Here is a 17889-nt window from a genome sequence, read left to right on the forward strand (position 1 = left end):
CACTGTACTGTCAAAAACGAATTAAAACCCCTTGTGAAAAAACAACTCAGTTTTCTGACCACACTTCTATATTATTGCTTATTTATTCACTTGCTGGAAATTAGAATTGAATTTAGAAGTAGTTTGGAAACAAATTTTTGCGCTTCGCAAACGAAAATAACTATGTAGGCTTATGGATGTCTTCAGTGGAGTGTGTAACGCCGTTTCCTTATCAAAAGATATTTGAGTGGCAGTTCTTCAATAATAGATAAGTGGAATGTAGATATGGAGATTTATACATTTTTTAAAATTCAAAATATATTAATTTTGAATTATTTTATAAGACTCAAGCACCACTGTGTACACCTGAAAGTAAAAAAAAATAAATAAATACAAAGTAAGTGAACTTATTTGTAAATATTGTTATTTATGCTTTGTGTCAGGCAGCAGAAAGACAACTGGACGATAGAGAACGTGACTAAGACACGCACACAAACACACAGACACAGCATATTAAAAATTAAATTGTTTGACAAATGCTTTATGTTTTCTGCCAATAAAGCCAATTTTAGTAACATTTTATTGATTGAGCTCTTTCTGTCTCTAACATTCAGGACAAGAAAATAACATTCTGTGAAGGTCCGCAAAATAACGTCCCTCACACCTTTAAAGAATTCCACATCTTGTCTTTCTGGGAACGTTACTAGACAACGCCCTTAACACCAACAAGCAGGTTATGAGAACGTTGTGAGAATGTCAAATTTTCCAATAAGGTTTGGTCCCCTAAACATTCTGAGAACGTTCTGAATGTTCTGTAAAGGTCCCCAAATAACGTCCTCCAAAACTTTAAAGAACTCAACATTGTGACATTCTCAGAACGTTCTTAACGTTCAGGGAACGTAAAATTTCTAGCTGGGTTGTCACTTTGTTAATATTGTTTGGAGTTTTGTTCTATCTCTCCATCTGTCATCTTTCTGCACTGACTGCGCATGGGAGAGAAAAGCTGTAAGGGCGAAGACACACTGTAAAAGCTGTGCTTTTGGTTTATTCTCAGTGAGTAAAGAGCCGTCACAACTGCAGATGTCCGACTGGTTATTTCTTCATAAAAATAAGAAAACACAACGCAGAACCGGTTACATAGACACGCCGTGTAATGCATTTGACCTGCTTCTCAATGGCAAAAAGTGATTCAACTGGGGAAATACCAAATCCTCCAGGGTAATCTCTATATTTTGTCAAAATAAAGTTTCAAACCTGTAGATACTTAAAAAAGTCCACATTAGGAATACTAAACTTATCCTTAATCTGTTGGAATGTGAGAATCGTACCATCCTGAATAATATCACCCACCACTTTAATGCCCTTATCACTCCAATCTTCCAGCCCAGCTCTAAGGCCTGGTGGGAAATCTGGATTTCCATGGAGAGGGGTTGATAGTGAGAAACAATTCTCATAACCTTAACGTTTTCTAATTTGTCACCATATGTCTAACAAATTCTTTAAAATAATATTACCTTTGATCAAAGCAGAAGCTTTAGCAGTTGAGATATAAAGCAAATTACGTAGGGGAATCCTGTCCAGGGATGCAGCTTCAGGTCCAATCCAAGTAGATTCTGGGTCGTCTATAAGCCATCCTAAAAGAAACCTAGACTAAGCAGCCAGATAATAATATAAAAAGGATGGGGCAGCTAAACCACCTGATTTAATGGGGAGAATAAGGACATTATATCGTAGTCTTGGTCTTTTTTTAGCCCAAATAAGTGAAATTATAGCACTATTCAACTGGGCTATAACTTTTTTAGTAATTTTAATAGGGAGCATTTGAAATAAGTAGAGAAAGCGTGGAAGAACATTCATTTTAATGAGATGAATACGACCCAGTTAGGATAATGGTAGGGCACACCACCTATCCAAATTTTGTATTACCGATTGTAAAAGGGGAATGAAGTTTAGACTATATAAGTCTGATATCTGAGAGGAAACTTTTATGCCCAAGTAATAAAAGCCCCCGGGGGACCACCGAAATGGATGCGATATACTAGGATTTAATCTATGCGAATTATTAAGAGGCATGGCTTCGCTCTTAGAAAAATTTATTTTGTAACCAGAGAAAGATCCATAATCATTAATTAGTGTCATCAAATTAGGTATAGATTTCTTAGGGGACTCTAAGTAAATCAAAACATCATCAGCATATAACGAAATTTTATGCTGTTGATCCTTTAAAGAAATACCTTGGTTGTTTGTATCCTGTCTTATTTTTTACCGCTAAGGGTTCCATTGCTAGGGCAAAAAGTAAAGGGCTCAACGGGCATCCTTGTCTTGTACCTCTTTCAATATTAAAGTTACTAGTTCTAAGACTATTAGTAATTACAGCAGAAAGAGGAAAATTGTATAATATACGGATCCAATTAATATAGTCAGCCCCTAACCCAAATTTTTTAAGCGCAAAAAAAAGGTATGGCCATTCCAACCGATCGAAAGCCTTTTCTGCATCAAGTGATATAACCAGTGAGTCTGGGCTATACAAAGAACAATGTTTAATAACGTTAAAAAGCCTTCTTATATTATGTGATGAGAATCTACCCCGTATAAATCCTGTCTGATCGTTATTAATAATAGAAGGTAGTATTGACTCCAATCAAGAAGCCAGTACTTTGACAAAAAGCTTAGAATCTATATTTAAAACAGATATGGGCCTATAAGAGGAGCATTCATCAGCTGGTTACCTTTTTTTGTACCAAGGAAATATTAGCTTCCATCATTGAAGGGGGAAGGACCCCGTTTTCAAATGAGTGAAGAATCATCTCATGTAATGGACCAGATAAAATACTGACAAACTTTTTATAAAACTCTGCACTGAGACCATCAGGACCTGGTGCCTTGTTATTAGGGAGAGATTGAATACTATTCTAAAATTCACTGAGAGTTAATGGAGCGTCTAATATCTTTCTCTGGTCATCTGAAATTTGAGGAAGAGATAGGTTTGTAAAAAAAGCTTCCATATTAATTTCCGCACTATAATTAAATTGAGATGTGTACAATTGCTAAAAAAAATTCTAAAACTATTATTAATTTCCTTATTATTATAATTCAAAGAACCATTCAAATCTTTAATACAAAGTATATTTTGAGTAGATGTCCTAACCCGCAAAAGATTAGCCAAATAGCGATTAGGTTTATTAGCAAATTCGTACATTCTTTGCTTTACAAAGAACATTGATTTCTCCGCCTTTTTCGTAAGTATCGCTTTCAATGCAGTTTTTGGTTTTTGTATGTCACATCTTAGTTCATCTGAGGGAGACAAATTATATCTGGCCTGTAGATCATGTAGTTTGAGCTCTAAGTTTCTCTGTTCTCTTCTACTTTTTTTCCTAAGCCCAGCTGAATATGATATAATTAAACCTCGAGCATATGCTTTTGTTGTATCCCAAAGTAACCCTGGGGAAACACCCGGAGTTTTGTTTTCTACAAAAAAGTGGTTCATCTGTTCTGTTAAAAAACCTTCAAAATTAGGGTCAAAATTTAGGTATGAATTATACCTCCATTGTTTAGGGAGTGTCAAGTTACTGAAATTTATGCCTATACAGACAGGTGCATGATCAGATATCAAAATATCCCCAATATTACAATACTTAACTTTACTAAAAGAAATTTTGGGGGTGAAGATCAAGTCAATTCTACTACTGGTTTTATGAACGGCTGAATAATATGTAAACTCCTTATCATTAGGGTGTAACACCCTCCAAGTATCAACCAGATCAAGTTCTTTGCAGGTATCCAAAACAGCTTTGGCTCTATTCGACATCTGACCATGATTTTGTGTTGAAGGACATTTATCTACTACTGAGGAGAAAAAACAATTAAAATCACCTGCTATAACTGTGTTGTCACAAAGCCAATCCGCAAATTTTGAAAAAACCTTAGAAATAAAATCTGTGGTCTGAATAGGTGGAAAATATATATTTAAAACTGAAATGTCTTGCCCATAAAGAGAGCCTCTTAACATAATATATCTTCCTGATTTGTCTGAGACCGTTTTAACTTCAAGTAAGGGTAAACATTTATTAATTAGGATGGCAACACCTCTGCTTTTGGTAGTAAAAGAAGAGCTAAACACCTGTCCGACCCAGTCATGTTTTAACTTAGCGTGCTCAGCAGACGATAAATAGGTTTCTTGTAATAGGGCTATATGGACCTGTTCTTTCTTTAGAAAGCTAAGAATTTTCTTTCTCTTAATAGGATTGTGTATCCCTCTCACATTCCAACTACAAATTTTTAACGTTGGAGTTACTAGACATGATGTGTCAAAAAATAAATTACAAAAGGAGCCACAAAATGAGAGAAAACGCAGGGAAAAAAAGAAGAAGAAAAAAACAAGAAAAAAAAACGCAGGGGTAAAATCGTTCTTTGCACAATTTTAGAAGAATCAAGTAAAAACTATGTACATCAAAAAAATTGGAACAAAAAAGAGCTATTAACGAAACGAAAAGGACTTTGGTCTGTTACGCCCATTTTGGCCGTCAGCTAGCTTCCCTCTAGTTATAGAGAAGGTGCAGGACCAGCACACGAAAAACAAGCAAAAAAAATAAATAAATAAAAAAACCTTTCTAAGGCTTCGATAAGCTACCTTTAGGTAACAGAAAAACTTCCGGACTGCAGCTCAGTCAAATATTGCGACATAAATGGCAATGAAAAAGTAATCACATATGGATCTGTCAGTATTAAAGAAACCATACTAAATTTTCAATAATAAATTGTTATAATAAAATGTAGACCTCAAACGAAATGTCCGATCTCAACAGCTAAACCCTCTAAAACCCTACTGGGATGGGAAAAGGATGCTCAGTCAGTAGCAGTGCGGTCAGGTGAGCCGCTCTGTAGTGGGGCAGACGCCAGAAATGCTGTGACATCCTTTGGGTCCTTGAAAGACCTCTCCTGACCGTTCACCTTGACCCTGAGAACTGCTGGATACAACATGGCAAAGACAATTCCCTTCTCTTTAAGCTGCTGTTTAACATGGTAGAATTCCTGCCTTTTCCTCATCACCGCCACAGAAAAGTCCTCGAATATCATAATTGAAGCACCGTTGTAGGACAGCGCGCACGTTTGTCTCGCCGCTTGCATGATCCGAAATTTATCCTGAAAGTTGTCGCTGGCCAGGCGGTGGGCGGCGAGTGAGGGCGCGGTGGCATCGATCCAGTTTAACATGCTCACCTTTGAAACTGACCTGTAGCAGCTCTGGTAACCAGGATTTGAAAAAAGAGATCGGATTACTGCCCTCGCATCCCTCTGGAAGACCGACGACCAGCACATTGCATCTTCTGTTTCTTTTCTCCAGATTGTCTATTTTTTCCAGCGCGGACGCCAGTTTTTCCGCGAGATCAGTAAGTTTCGCACCATAGGTGGTCATCGCATCCTCGGAGTCTGATACGCGGCATTCTACCTCAGTAATTTGCGTGTCCAAAGTCCCAATTTTTGAGGAACATTCCTCAAGTTTCTTAAGAACAGGGTCGATTTTCTTTTCAAACGAGCTTTTGACACCTTTAAGCACCTCTGTTGATATTCTTTCTACCAAGCTGTGTGTCTCAGCTCGGCTCAGCAACAACTACACCTGGTCCGCCATGATCGTTGATTGACTGTCCTCCTGAGGCGATTTAATCTCCGTCGATTTAGAGGTTTTTGCCGACAGATTCAACTTCTTCTGGGTAGTGGGCATGATCGTATGTCCATTCACAAGGTCTAAAAGTATATGCCGTTATATATCTTATTTTATATACTAAAAATATACCACTGAGCTGCGGAGACCAAATGTTGAGCTGCTACTCCGCCAATACAGTCACGTGACTCCGAAAAAAGATTCTGTCATCTTGATGAATGAGACTCAAAGATCCGAGTAAGTAAAATGATACGAACTTCCCATCACTACTGTCCAGTGTGAAACGTCTGGTGCAGTTTTAATTTTAGAGCTGTAATAAAAGTCTTCTCACACTCAAAGCACAAATACTCTTTCACACCAGAGTGGATCTTAATGTGTTCATTAGGGTTTACTGATTGGTTGATACTTTTCCCACACAGAGTGCATGTGAGTGGTTTATCTACAGTGGTGGTCATCATGTGTTTATTAAGGTCTGAGGAGTTGCTGAAACTCATCCCACACCGAAGCTGTGGGTTTCTCTCCGTTGTGGCTTATCATGTGTAGATAAAGGAGTGATGGTTGTCTGAAACTCTTCCCACACTGAGTGCAAGTGAATAGCTTCTCTCCAGTGTGGTTCCTCATGTGTCGATTAAGGTGTGATGAGCAGTTGAAACTCTTCCCACACTTAGTGCATGTGAATGGTTTCTCTCCAGTGTGGATCCTCATGTGTTGATTAAGGTATGATGAGCAGCTGAAACTCTTCCCACACTGAGTGCATGTGAATGGTTTCTCTCCAGTGTGGATCCTCATGTGTTTATTAAGGGATGAGCAGCTGAAACTCTTCCCACATTGAGTGCATGTGAATGGTTTCTCTCCAGTGTGGATCCTCATGTGTAGATTAAGGTCTGATGAGCGGCTGAAACTCTTCCAACACTGAGTGCATGTGAATGGTTTCTCTCCGGTGTGGATCATCATGTGTTCATTAAGGTATGATGATTGCCTGAAACTCTTCCCACACTGAGTGCATGTGAATGGTTTCTCTCCAGTGTGAATCATCATGTGTTGATTAAGCAATGATAACCGGATGAAACTCTTCCCACACTGAGTGCATGTGAATGGTTTCTCTCCCGTGTGGATCATCATGTGGTCATTAAGGTGAGACGATTGGCTGAAACTCTTCCCACACTGAGTGCATGTGAATGGTTTCTTTCCGGTGTGGATTATCATGTGAATCTTAAGATTGCCATTTCCTCCAAAACTCTTCCCACACTGAGTGCAGGTGAAACGATTCTTGTCTCTCCTTTTCAAAATACCATCAGTCTGTAAATGAGTTTTGTCCTCAATTTTAACATGGTGTTCCTCCTCTTTACTCCCCTCACTCTCTTCAGTTAGGTCTGAAAAAAAAAAGTTTTCATTAAGTCTTAAAAACTCTCATCAAAAGCTGAAAAGTGAAAAGACACTGGAAACATTGTCTACACACATTGTATTTCTGATGCACATTAAATGTGAAATAAATCAGATCATATTGTGTTTGGTCCATTAACGTGTACACGTTTAAGCAGATTCTATTCAATTCATCTTTATTTATCTAATGCTTTTACAATGTAAACTGTCAAAGCCGCTTAACATAGAACTTATAATAAATTGAAACGGTGTCAGTCCAGTTTTTAGAGTTTCTTACATAATACATCATAAAAGAAATTTTGGTCACATTGATAAGACACAGATTCGAAAGGTGTAAATGGTGTGACGACCCCAGTATTCTACTTTGGATGTGGAAGATCCTGATTAGGTGCCATGGTTGCTCCCCAATTGGTTCAAAGCATATAAATGCGAGAGTGAGCTAGCTTCTGTAGGATAGTGTGGCTACTGGCCGTCCTCGCATCAAGACCATCTCTTTATTTTGGCAACCTTATGGTTTTGTTTGGCATTATTTATGTGTAGTTAAAGTCAGTTATTTTCTTCATTTTCCCCTAGACATTTGTTTGTTTCTTGATTTGTTGCTTTATTAGTTGTATATAATAAATAAGTTGCATATATAATTTTTTTGTTGTCTGAGCTCTTTTATGTTGCACTTGAACGAGGGGGTCGTAACAATGGCCTATTTTTATTTGTATATATTCATAATTACAACAAAATGTTTCTCTAAAATTTGTTTAGCAGACAGGGAATACTATGGATAGAATACTATGGATAAGAAACTGTGGATAGAATGAAAGAACTGACAGGGGAAAGCAAAGAAGGAGGTGTTTTTTTTTTTATTTATTAACAACTTATGGTTGAGAAACATACATCCAGTTAGATTTTTTTGTTCTCCTGATCTGGAATACCTTATGCTTTGGTGCCGACCACACTGGCCACCAAGAGAGTTCACAGCTGTTATAATTACAGCTGTCTACATCCACCCTCAAGCCAACACAGAGCAGGCGCTTGGGAAACTGAATGGGAGCATAAGCGAGCAGGAAACCACACACCCAGAGGCAGCGTTTATTGTTACAGGGGACTTTAACAATGCCAATCTCTGGACAATCGCTCCAAAATACTATCACCATATCACCACAAACATGCGTGGTGACCGTATTTTGGACCACTGCTATTCTCTGTTCCGGGACGCCAACAAATCCCTCCCCCGCCCACCGTTTGGCAAATCAGATGACTCTTCTGTTCTGCTCTTGCCTGTTTACAGGCAGAAACTGAAACGGGAACCACCCACCCTCAAGACGTTTCAATGCTGGACGGACCAATCGGATTCTATACTTCAAGAATGTTTTGATCTTGTGGACTGGGAGATGTTACGGACAGCTTCTGATGACGACATTAAGGGCCTACTCACACTATGCCATCCGTACCGTGCCCAGGCCCGTTTCCCGGATCGTTTGAGAAGTGTGAGTTTCCCGGATCGTTGAGAAGACCCTTAGCTGAATCGGGCTCAAGCACGGTTCACTTGGCTGGCCCTAGCCCGGTTGGAAGAGAAGGGCCTGAGCGCGGTTCACTTGGCCGGTACATTTGTTGTGTGAGTGCAAAACGTGCCAAAGCCCGAAACTGAAAGAGAGACGTGACTTTAAGGGATTGTTTCATATGGATTTATTAATCATTCTTACTGTTCAGTGAACGCAAACTGCCGTAATTTATTAAAGACGCAGACATCTCACTGCACAACAGTTGCGTGCCTTCAGCAAACCTCCTCATTCCTGCAGCACGAGGGCTTTATGATTGTTTATAAGCGCCAAAAGTGGCGGATCTGTTTGGCAAAATATCTGACTGCGTGTAAATGCATCCCTAAGGACTGTTTGGTGAAATATATAATGAATGTCACTGCATATCAAACGACTGAAACGATATAACTAGAGAAATCTCCACTGTGCTGCTGATTGAGTGAAAGCGCTTTTCACTGAACAGCGCAGCAGCGATGACGTAAGCGTGCCGAGGCCCATTTGTGGTGTGAGTGCGGGCCGTCGGGGGAGACGGGAGGGGGGACAAGCGTGGTTTGGCCCAGTTTGAGGCAACTGTACCTAGTGTGAGTACGACCTAAAGTTTACTCAAGACACTGTTACATGCTTCATCAGAAAGTGTATAGAAGACATGGTCCCAACAAAAACTGTCCGTAACTACCCCAACCCAAAACCATGGATTAATGGCGAAGTTCGAACAGCCCTATCAGTGTGAACCTCCGCCTATAAATCCAGAAATGCTGAGGAACAAAAACAAGCAAACTACAACATCAGGTAAACTATCAAAACAGCAAAACATCAATACAGAGGTACAAGGTAGAGGGGAGAAGTATGTGGCAGGGACTTAATTACATCACAGACTTTAAAAGTAGCAAACCCGCCACTGTCAACATTTCTGCGTCTCTCCTGGACGAGCTCAACTCGTTGTACACCTGCTTTAAAGCCCAGGACAGCACCCACACACTGTGCGCTCCCGCGGCCGATATCGAAACCGCCAGCACACTCTGTTTCTGTAGCGGACGTAACGAGATATTTGCGTCACAAGAGCATTCGGAAAGCTACGGCCCAGATGGCATCCCTGGACGTGTACTTAAAGCATGCGCACACCAGCTAGCGGGGGTTTTCACGGACATCGTTAACCTCTCGCTCTCTCGGCCTGTGGTTCGCACATGCTTTAAGACAGCTACTATTGTGCCCATACCGACATAATCTAAAACCACATGCTTAAATGACTGGCGTCCAGTTGCTTTGACACCCATCTTCAGCAAGTGCTTTGACAAGCTGATTAAAAAGCTCATCTGCTCTGTACCGCCCGCTCACACTGACCCTCTGCAATTTGCTTACAGGAATAATCGCTCCACTGATGATGCAATTGCTTTCACTTTGCACACTGCTCTGTCTCACCTGGAAAATAAAAGCACATATGTGAGAATGCTGTTTGTGGACTACAGCTCAGTATTCAACACTACAGTGCCTGCCAAACTAGTGGTGAAGCACCAAGCTCTGGGTCTACACAGCTCTATGTGCATCTAGATCCTGGACTTCCTGTCAAACAGACGCCAGGTGGTCAGAATGAACAACATATCCTTATCCACACTGATCCTCAACACTGGTGATCCACAGGGCTGTGTTCTCAGTCCACTCCTCTACTCCCTGTACACACATGACTGTACAGCCAAACACATCTCCAATGTCATTGTTAAATTTGCTGATGACACAACAGAGGTGGGCCTAATCACAGATAATAATGAGACGGCCAACAGAGAGAAGGTGCACACTCTGACGCAGTGGTGTGAGGAAAACCACCTCTCACTCAACATTAGCAAAACCAAGGAGCTGGTGGTGGATTTCAGGAAAGAGAATAGAGAACACACCCCCATCACCATCAACGGGACACCAGTGAAGAGAGTCAGCACTCACATCCTCCGCTCATTCTACACCTGCACTGTGGGGAGCATCCTGTGTGGCTGTATCACCACCTGGTATGTAAATAGCACCAGCAGCAATCGCAAAGGCCTAAATAGGATTGTGTGAACTGCTGGACGCGTAGTAGGAGGTGAGCTTCCCTCCCACCACGACATCTACACCAGGCGATGCATGAGGAAAGTCAAGTGAATTATCAGTGACTCCAGCCACCCAAGCCATAGACTTTTATCTCTGTTATTTACATGCACGCGCAAACCCGGGAGATTTGAAACCTGTGGCCCCGCCCTCTAACACAGAAACCCAGACACACACACACACGCAAACATGCCGGTCGATTGGAGTCACACTGCAGATGGATATTATTGAGTCTCTACCCAAAGATGAAACCTCAGCATTATAGCCAAGCAGTTGGAAACTTCTGGAAACTACATGCTACAAAGAATACTTCATCGGCGTTTGTTAAAGTAAGGATCAGTAAAGAGTAACTTACTGCTGGACATGTCAGGATGGGTTTCTTCCTCCATTTCTCAAGTGCAAGTACAGGCGATTAAAGTTGCCTCGTTTACTCTAGCTTGCAAATGTATTTAGTTGTAATTTGTCACTTGTAACCGCGTGTACTGTATGAGGTTAACTCGCTTTATTCTCATATTGGGTGCAAAGTAACGTTAAAAACGTGACGCATGCTGCTTTGTTTAATGAGGTCCGTGGAGGAGGGTAGTGTTTGTGTGTGTGCGTGTACGCGCGCTGTCATCCGGAGGTGTGTGTGTGTACGTTGTCGTCCGGACCAGGGTTAAGTGTTTGTGTGTGTGTGTGTCTGTTTGTGTGCGCGCGCGTTGTCGTCCGGAGCAGGGTTAAGTGTTTGTGTGTGTGTGTGTTAGGACGAGGGCAATATGTGTTTGTGTGTGTGTCTGTGAAAAGAGCAGTGAGACAAGCTAGAAGATCTCCTCAACTGTTTTTGCACAATAAAATAGTTAGTCGTCGGAATTTTCAAGTCCACCGTCTGTATTTACATTGACCCACTGGCAGCTAAAATCCACGCCTACACTATCGAACGTGTATGAACTGTGATTACTTTTATATTGCTGATTAGCTGTTGGGCATTTCACTCTCTCACTGAAGGCAGTCGACCAATCGCAACAGGCTGTCATTGGTCCAATCAGCGCAGATTAGCTTCACGCTAAAGAGGGGTTTGAGAACAAATGAATCACTGGACGATTCATACAGGAGTCGCTGGGATAATTAGGTGAAAATAAATGCAGATTATAAGACCATGAAAGTGTTTTTTGACCTTGCATGCATATTAGACTGTTGTTGGAGACCCTTACAACCAAGATATGACCCTATTTCGTGTATAATATGGGCTCTTTAAGGTACTTTTAAGTCCATAGTTTCGTTAAAAAACACTTGTCTTCTTCACAAAACCAACCATAAGCATGCTGGATAGATAAATTGGTAAATATGGACTCATATCAAAGGGGTATGATGTCCATGTTATATGAAGTGGTCTAAAGAACTGCCTCCCCTTGCCTAAATTGTATAAAGCTAAAATGGGAAGACGGACTGGTACTAGAAATAGCAGATACAGTTTGGCAATATGCCATAGAACTGGTACACTCATCCCCTGTATGTATTAGACATGGTCTTCTACAGTTTAAGGTGCTTTATAGGCTTCACCTATCTAGGAGCAAGCTGGCAAAAATGTATCCAGGGTCAGATTCATCTTGCCCCAGATGTGGTTTGGAGCCAGCAGATCTGATGTTCTGGCGATGCCCTAGATTACATAAATTTTGAGTAAATATTTTTAGATCATTTTCATCTATATGTAATCATGATAATTGCCTTTTCTTCTTTATTGGCCAGAAGCCTGATTCTCCTAAGATGGAAAAAACAAACCCACCATCCCACAAACATTGGATATTAGAATTGTTATTACATGCTAAACTCGAGCACCTTAAGTACATCATCCGAGACTCTACAAAAAATTTTTGAGCAGCCTTTCCTCTCCTACATTGAACGCTCAAAGGTTATTATATCCATGGTGAGAGTTTATCCCTAGTTTTCTAATTTATTTTATCTATTTTTATTAATTAATTTATTTTTATTTATGGGGTGTGAGTATGTCTGTAGCTATGTACCATGTTAATTTGTTGTTCAATATGTGTGTTGTGGAAAAATTGAAGACTTTGGAAAAATCAATAAAAATAGTTGAATAATAAGAATGCAAGCAGTACTAAAACATAGTTTTTAGAAGAGTAACAATCCCATTAATCTAGTTACAGTACATGTCCCTGTCGAAGGTCTGCGAATTTAAGCTAGTTATTAATTAAAGAAGAACAAGCCATTCTCGTACGTGACTTTGTTTTTTGTGTGACTGAAATGAAGGCAATAGCTATGTAGGATGAGAAAATATTATATATTCTTCAATTATATATTCCTTTAATGCTAATCAAGGACTACTGAGACATTCCAAACATGGGATGGGTCCTACTGGCTTGGCAGAGTTGATCACAGCTCCAATACAAATCTCTGCCATTTGCTTACAGTGACCATGTGCTTTTCACCATACACAATTCTTCTGCTTGTGATCTTCCTGCAAATAGCTTTATCATGTTTGGTGTCATTTGACAGTTTGACTTAAGCGCTGTAGTGCTAAAATCAACAGAGACATTGATTGCTTGTATTTCAATATACAATATATTTAGTATTGTTGAGTCATGGCCTGAGGAGAGTATGATAATGTTCTTCTCACCCACTTTATCTCCTCTGCTGTGCTCTCATGTTCAGTTGGTTTTTGGGGTTGGTTTACACTCATGTTTGACAACCCAGGTAAAAAAAAAAGTGCACTAAAATGCACTTTATTTAAGTATACTTAGTACACTTTTCAGTAATGTACTAAAAGTGCTCTATTTTCGCACACTAATTTTGTACTTAATGTACTAAAAGATAGTATTAAGTATATGTTAAGATAAACTTAATACCATCTAAGTGTACTCAACTGTGCTATTTTGAGACACCCTGAAATTGAACTAAAATGTGCTTTTAACATACTAAATCTGTATTTTAAAAATATATATATATTTAGTTACAACTAGAAATACACTTGAACCCTAATTTTAAACATTTAAATATATTTATGATTAATCTAAAGTATAATAGTAATATATTAAAAGAATATACAAATTATAAAATTAAATTATATACTATAAAATTATAGTATTAAAAGTATTTTGGGAAAATGTACTTCTACTACAATACATTACTAATAGATTTTTAATAAAGTCAATTTAATATAAACTTAAAATTACCACACTCAAAATCTATTAAAGTGTTAGTGATAATAATGCATTCACATTAAGTGTACTTAAGTACAACTTTTTTGGGAAAATGTACTTCTACTACAATACATTACTAACAGATTTTTTATATATTAACTTATTTTAAACTTAGGATTAGTATGTAAACGGTGTACTAAAAATCAACTAATGTTTAAAGCATTTAAAGCACACTTTTGAAAAACACACTAATAAAACTTTTTGATGCTTTTTCTGTAGTGTACTTTATTGTAGTACACTAAAAATTTATTTAAGTATCACTGGTATTTAGTATATTTTTGCCAAGTGTACTAAAGTCCTACTGAAGTGTAAACATACTTTTAATTAGTATATTTATAGTGTAAAACCATCAAATTTTTATTTAACACAAAAAAAACAACAATGTACTAAAATTTTATTTGCGGGTATTTAAGTGTATTTTAATTGCATTTAATTATATATTTTTTTCACCTGGGAATGCTTTGCTCAGGGTATAATAAGGAACGGTAAGTGTTGATCTGGGAGAATGGCTTTTACTCTGCATCTCCCTCACTTCTCTTTTTTGCTCAGCAGTGCATATGTTACAGCTAATTTCTTTATACAGTATGTTAGTTTGTTTTATTCTACTGTCTGTATATTCAAACATGCAACTTAATAAACAACTTTACCTGCTTTAAGCTTTGAGATTCTTTCTCTTTATCAATGATGATAACAACTTTGATGGAGTCAGATAAATAATGGATTTAAACACGCCATCCTTCCACTGCTTTCTGTTTCCCGACTATTTGTTCAGAATCGCAGTGTAAGCTCCAAACCTTACAGCTATGTTTCCATCCAAAAATGACAATTTAACTTATTTGCCAAACTGGAATATCGCATAATAAATATGCAAATAAATCAGTGTTGTCGGGCGACGAGGAGGCACAGTAGGTGGTGCTGTCGCCTCACAGCAAGAAGGTTGCTGGTTGGAGCCTCGGCTGGGTCAGTTGGCATTTCTGTATTTCTATGTTATCCCCGAGCTGGCGTGGGTTTTCTCTGGGTGCTCCGGTTTCCCCCACAAGATCAAAGACCAGCAGCATAACGTGGTTTTAAGGATCTAAAAATTTATTCTTTAAAAAGCAAAAAGATTACAATGGCGGCACCTGCTGGTACGTGAAGAATATGATCAATACTGACGAGCTCTACACTCAAATGTTTGCATATCATCAGCATGCTGTAATCCATTTCTTACGCAGCAAAAGTCATTTTTACACTAGTTTGTTGGCCAGTTGTAGTCAGTGCAATGCTAAAAGTTACTGTTCCACTATAATTTGTTTTGTCTCACATCGTCCCACAGCAACATCATATAGTTTAGAAAACTGTACAATGTTTTATAATAATTAATTATTTTAGTGTCCATTTCATTCAGCATATTTAAAATTAGAGTCATCCACATTTTCTGACATACTTTAAATCAGGGTTTCTACAGATGTCACCAAGTTAAATTTAAGACTTTTAAAGACATTTTTAAGACCATTATGAATGAAATTTTAGACTAAGGAATTTTTCAAATGGCCCAGAAGAAAAAGTTTTTTTATTTGTCCTATCAAAAAATATTACAATTTTATACATTTAATGATACAATAATAAATTAATAATAATGTTAAAATATTTTAGATATTTCTTAGTAAAAGATCTTAAATATTGTGTAAAAACAAGAGAGCTCGACTTGGATCCACACACTTTTTTCCAAAATAAACTTTCTTTGAAATAAAAAACAAGTGAACAAATGTTTTAAAAGTTTTAAAAACTATAATAAACTAAATCTATGCACAACAATCTGTCCAGGTCGATGTCCTTACCATTATGATAAACAGAGTTAAAATGTCCTTTTTGAATAAAAAGTTGAAAGTTTTATTGAGATGGATTGTTGGTGATCGTGTGGGTTTTGGCCAGATTGGGTAACAAACCATCAACAAAGGAAACTTAAGACTTGTTTAAAAAGATTTAAGACCAACAACACAATATTTCAGTAAATTTAAGACTTTTAAGGCCTAAAAGTTAGATTTTGAAATTTAAGACATTTTAAGACCCTGCAGAAACCCTGTTTAAACACAATAGCCCTGGTAATTAGTTATTATAATGATGCAATTCTAACTCAGTTACTATCTGTGAGAACTAGTAACAACTACAAAAACAAGATTAAACCCCTAAAGAAGTTGATAAAAAAAGGGAATTGTGATCAACGTGACATATGCCAATGGAAAGTACTAAGCCAACACTATCACTGTAATAGCAGATATCTTTTATGAGAATACTGTAGTTCAAATATCGTCAGCTCAGTTAAACTTTTTAAATTGATTGTTTTTATTTATTTTATATAGCACCAGTGCTCAAGTACTCTTTACAAACAGTAGAAGAAAATCAATAACCTTAAGAATGTAGTGAAAAATGGAGACTAATAATATATAAAATAATGACAAAATAAATGAGAACAAGTAAAAAACTCATTCCTGTCTTTTAATGAGAGCTTATGTGGATTAGGAGAACTAGGCAGCACATTATACAGGTAAAGTTGGTTTTGTATTCACACATTCATTTATTTAGTAGTCTCTGTATTGTTTACCATGTTACTTTGAATATTCGATTGCAATTAGCATTCAAGTATGACTTAAAAACAACATTAACAGTTTATTTGACTCTGAACAATGTTGTACTTTGATAGTCATTGGCTGCTAATATGATTTTGCTATTTAGAGTTTGCAAATAATACTTTTATGAAATTATATTATTAAGGGGAAAGTCCGAATGTGCGAATATAAAACCAACTTTACCTCTATCAGCACACTTAGGGCATAGAGGTAAAGTTGGTTTTATATTCGCACATTCGGACTTTCCCCTTAATAATATAATTTCATAACAGTATTATTTGCAAACTCTAAATAGCGAAATCATATTACAAGGGCTGCAATATGGATTTTATTTAGCATTCTTAATATTAAAAATATATCTGAATGAGGATCAAATGACTGAGTTGGTCTTTGAGAATGAAAACCAACCTGTTTGTTCCTGCAGATCTTCCTGTTTGACTGTGAATGTTTCTTCAATCTTCAAATCTTCACTCTCCTCTTTAATAAACGCCATCTTTATAACAGTGTGAAGATCAGTCGCTTCAGCAGTTTTTCTGTGTTTGGACACTTTATCCTGTTTTAAATGAACAAAACAATAAAAATGTCCTGTTTAAAAAAATAAAATAATGAACAGAAATAAAATACCTTCTTATATAGTCATTAAAAAAATAAATCAGGTAATTCTGAGCAAGAAACAATATAAAGGTAAAGTTGGTTTTATATTCACACATTCATTCATTCATTTAAAAGTCTCGATATTGTTTACCACGTTACTTTGAATATTCGATCGGAATATAGAGGTAAAGTTGGTTTTATATTCGCACATTCTGACTTTCCCTTTAATAATATAGTTTCATGAAAGTATTATTTGCAAACTCTAAATAGTGAAATCATATTAGCACTCAATGAGTATCAAAGTACAACATTGTTCACAGTCAAATGAACAGTGTTAATGTTGTTTTCAAATCACATTTGCATGCTAATTCAGATCGAATATTCAAAGTAACATGGTAAACAATATAGAGACTTCTAAATGAACGAATGTGCGAATATAAGACCAACTTTACCTCTATGATATAATAGGCAGACACAAATATAGGAAAAAAACTGCGTATAGTAATGACACTTGTATTTACCGTAAAAAAGTAAATAAATACAAATTAAATTAATAATAAAACAAAAATAAATATATTAGAAAAGTTTATGCAATATATATATATATATATATATATATATATATATATATATATATATATATATACACACACAGTACTCTGCCCTGGTCAGTTGGCATTTCTGTGTGGAGTTTGCATGTTCTCCCAGTGTTCGCATGGGTTTCCTCTAGGTGCTCTGGTTTTCCCCACAATCGAAAAAACATGCGGTACAGGTGAATGTGCTACTTGCACGCCTACTTCCGCGTTCTTTTCAATAGGGCTCACTCAGTTCCGGTTTAGCAATGGCTATGTTCTACACCC

At 37.6% G+C, this 17889-nt stretch overlaps 3 protein-coding genes across 5 annotated transcripts in view; 2 read left to right on the forward strand and 1 right to left on the reverse strand.

The window, feature by feature from the left end:
• The window catches only part of LOC137491103 (uncharacterized), a 1183352-nt gene that overhangs the window by 260843 nt on the left and 904620 nt on the right, over positions 1–17889 (forward strand). The window lies entirely within an intron of this gene.
• LOC137489733 (uncharacterized) overlaps positions 1–17889 on the forward strand; it is a 281585-nt gene that overhangs the window by 219229 nt on the left and 44467 nt on the right. The window lies entirely within an intron of this gene.
• Positions 493–16990, reverse strand: LOC108182290 (uncharacterized). The gene is made up of 2 exons (XM_017354444.4): positions 16844–16990; positions 493–7011 (listed from the first exon to the last, which is right to left on the reverse strand). The coding sequence occupies exons 1-2, from the start codon at positions 16926–16928 to the stop codon at positions 6104–6106; spliced, it is 993 nt and encodes a 330-aa protein (XP_017209933.2). The 5' UTR covers positions 16929–16990; the 3' UTR covers positions 493–6103.

The sequence above is a fragment of the Danio rerio genome, chromosome 4 (assembly GCF_049306965.1).
Source record: "Danio rerio strain Tuebingen ecotype United States chromosome 4, GRCz12tu, whole genome shotgun sequence".
In the NCBI taxonomy this organism is placed as follows: domain Eukaryota; kingdom Metazoa; phylum Chordata; class Actinopteri; order Cypriniformes; family Danionidae; genus Danio; species Danio rerio.

Excerpts from the sequence above, each read along its gene's own strand:
- LOC108182290 (XM_017354444.4), bottom strand. The coding sequence starts at position 16,928 with ATGGCGTTTATTAAAGAGGAGAGTGAAGATTTGAAGATTGAAGAAACA. Across the intron at positions 7,012-16,843 it reads AGATCTGCAGGAACAAACAG|ACCTAACTGAAGAGAGTGAG; the intron begins GTTGGTTTTCAT and ends TTTTTTTTTCAG.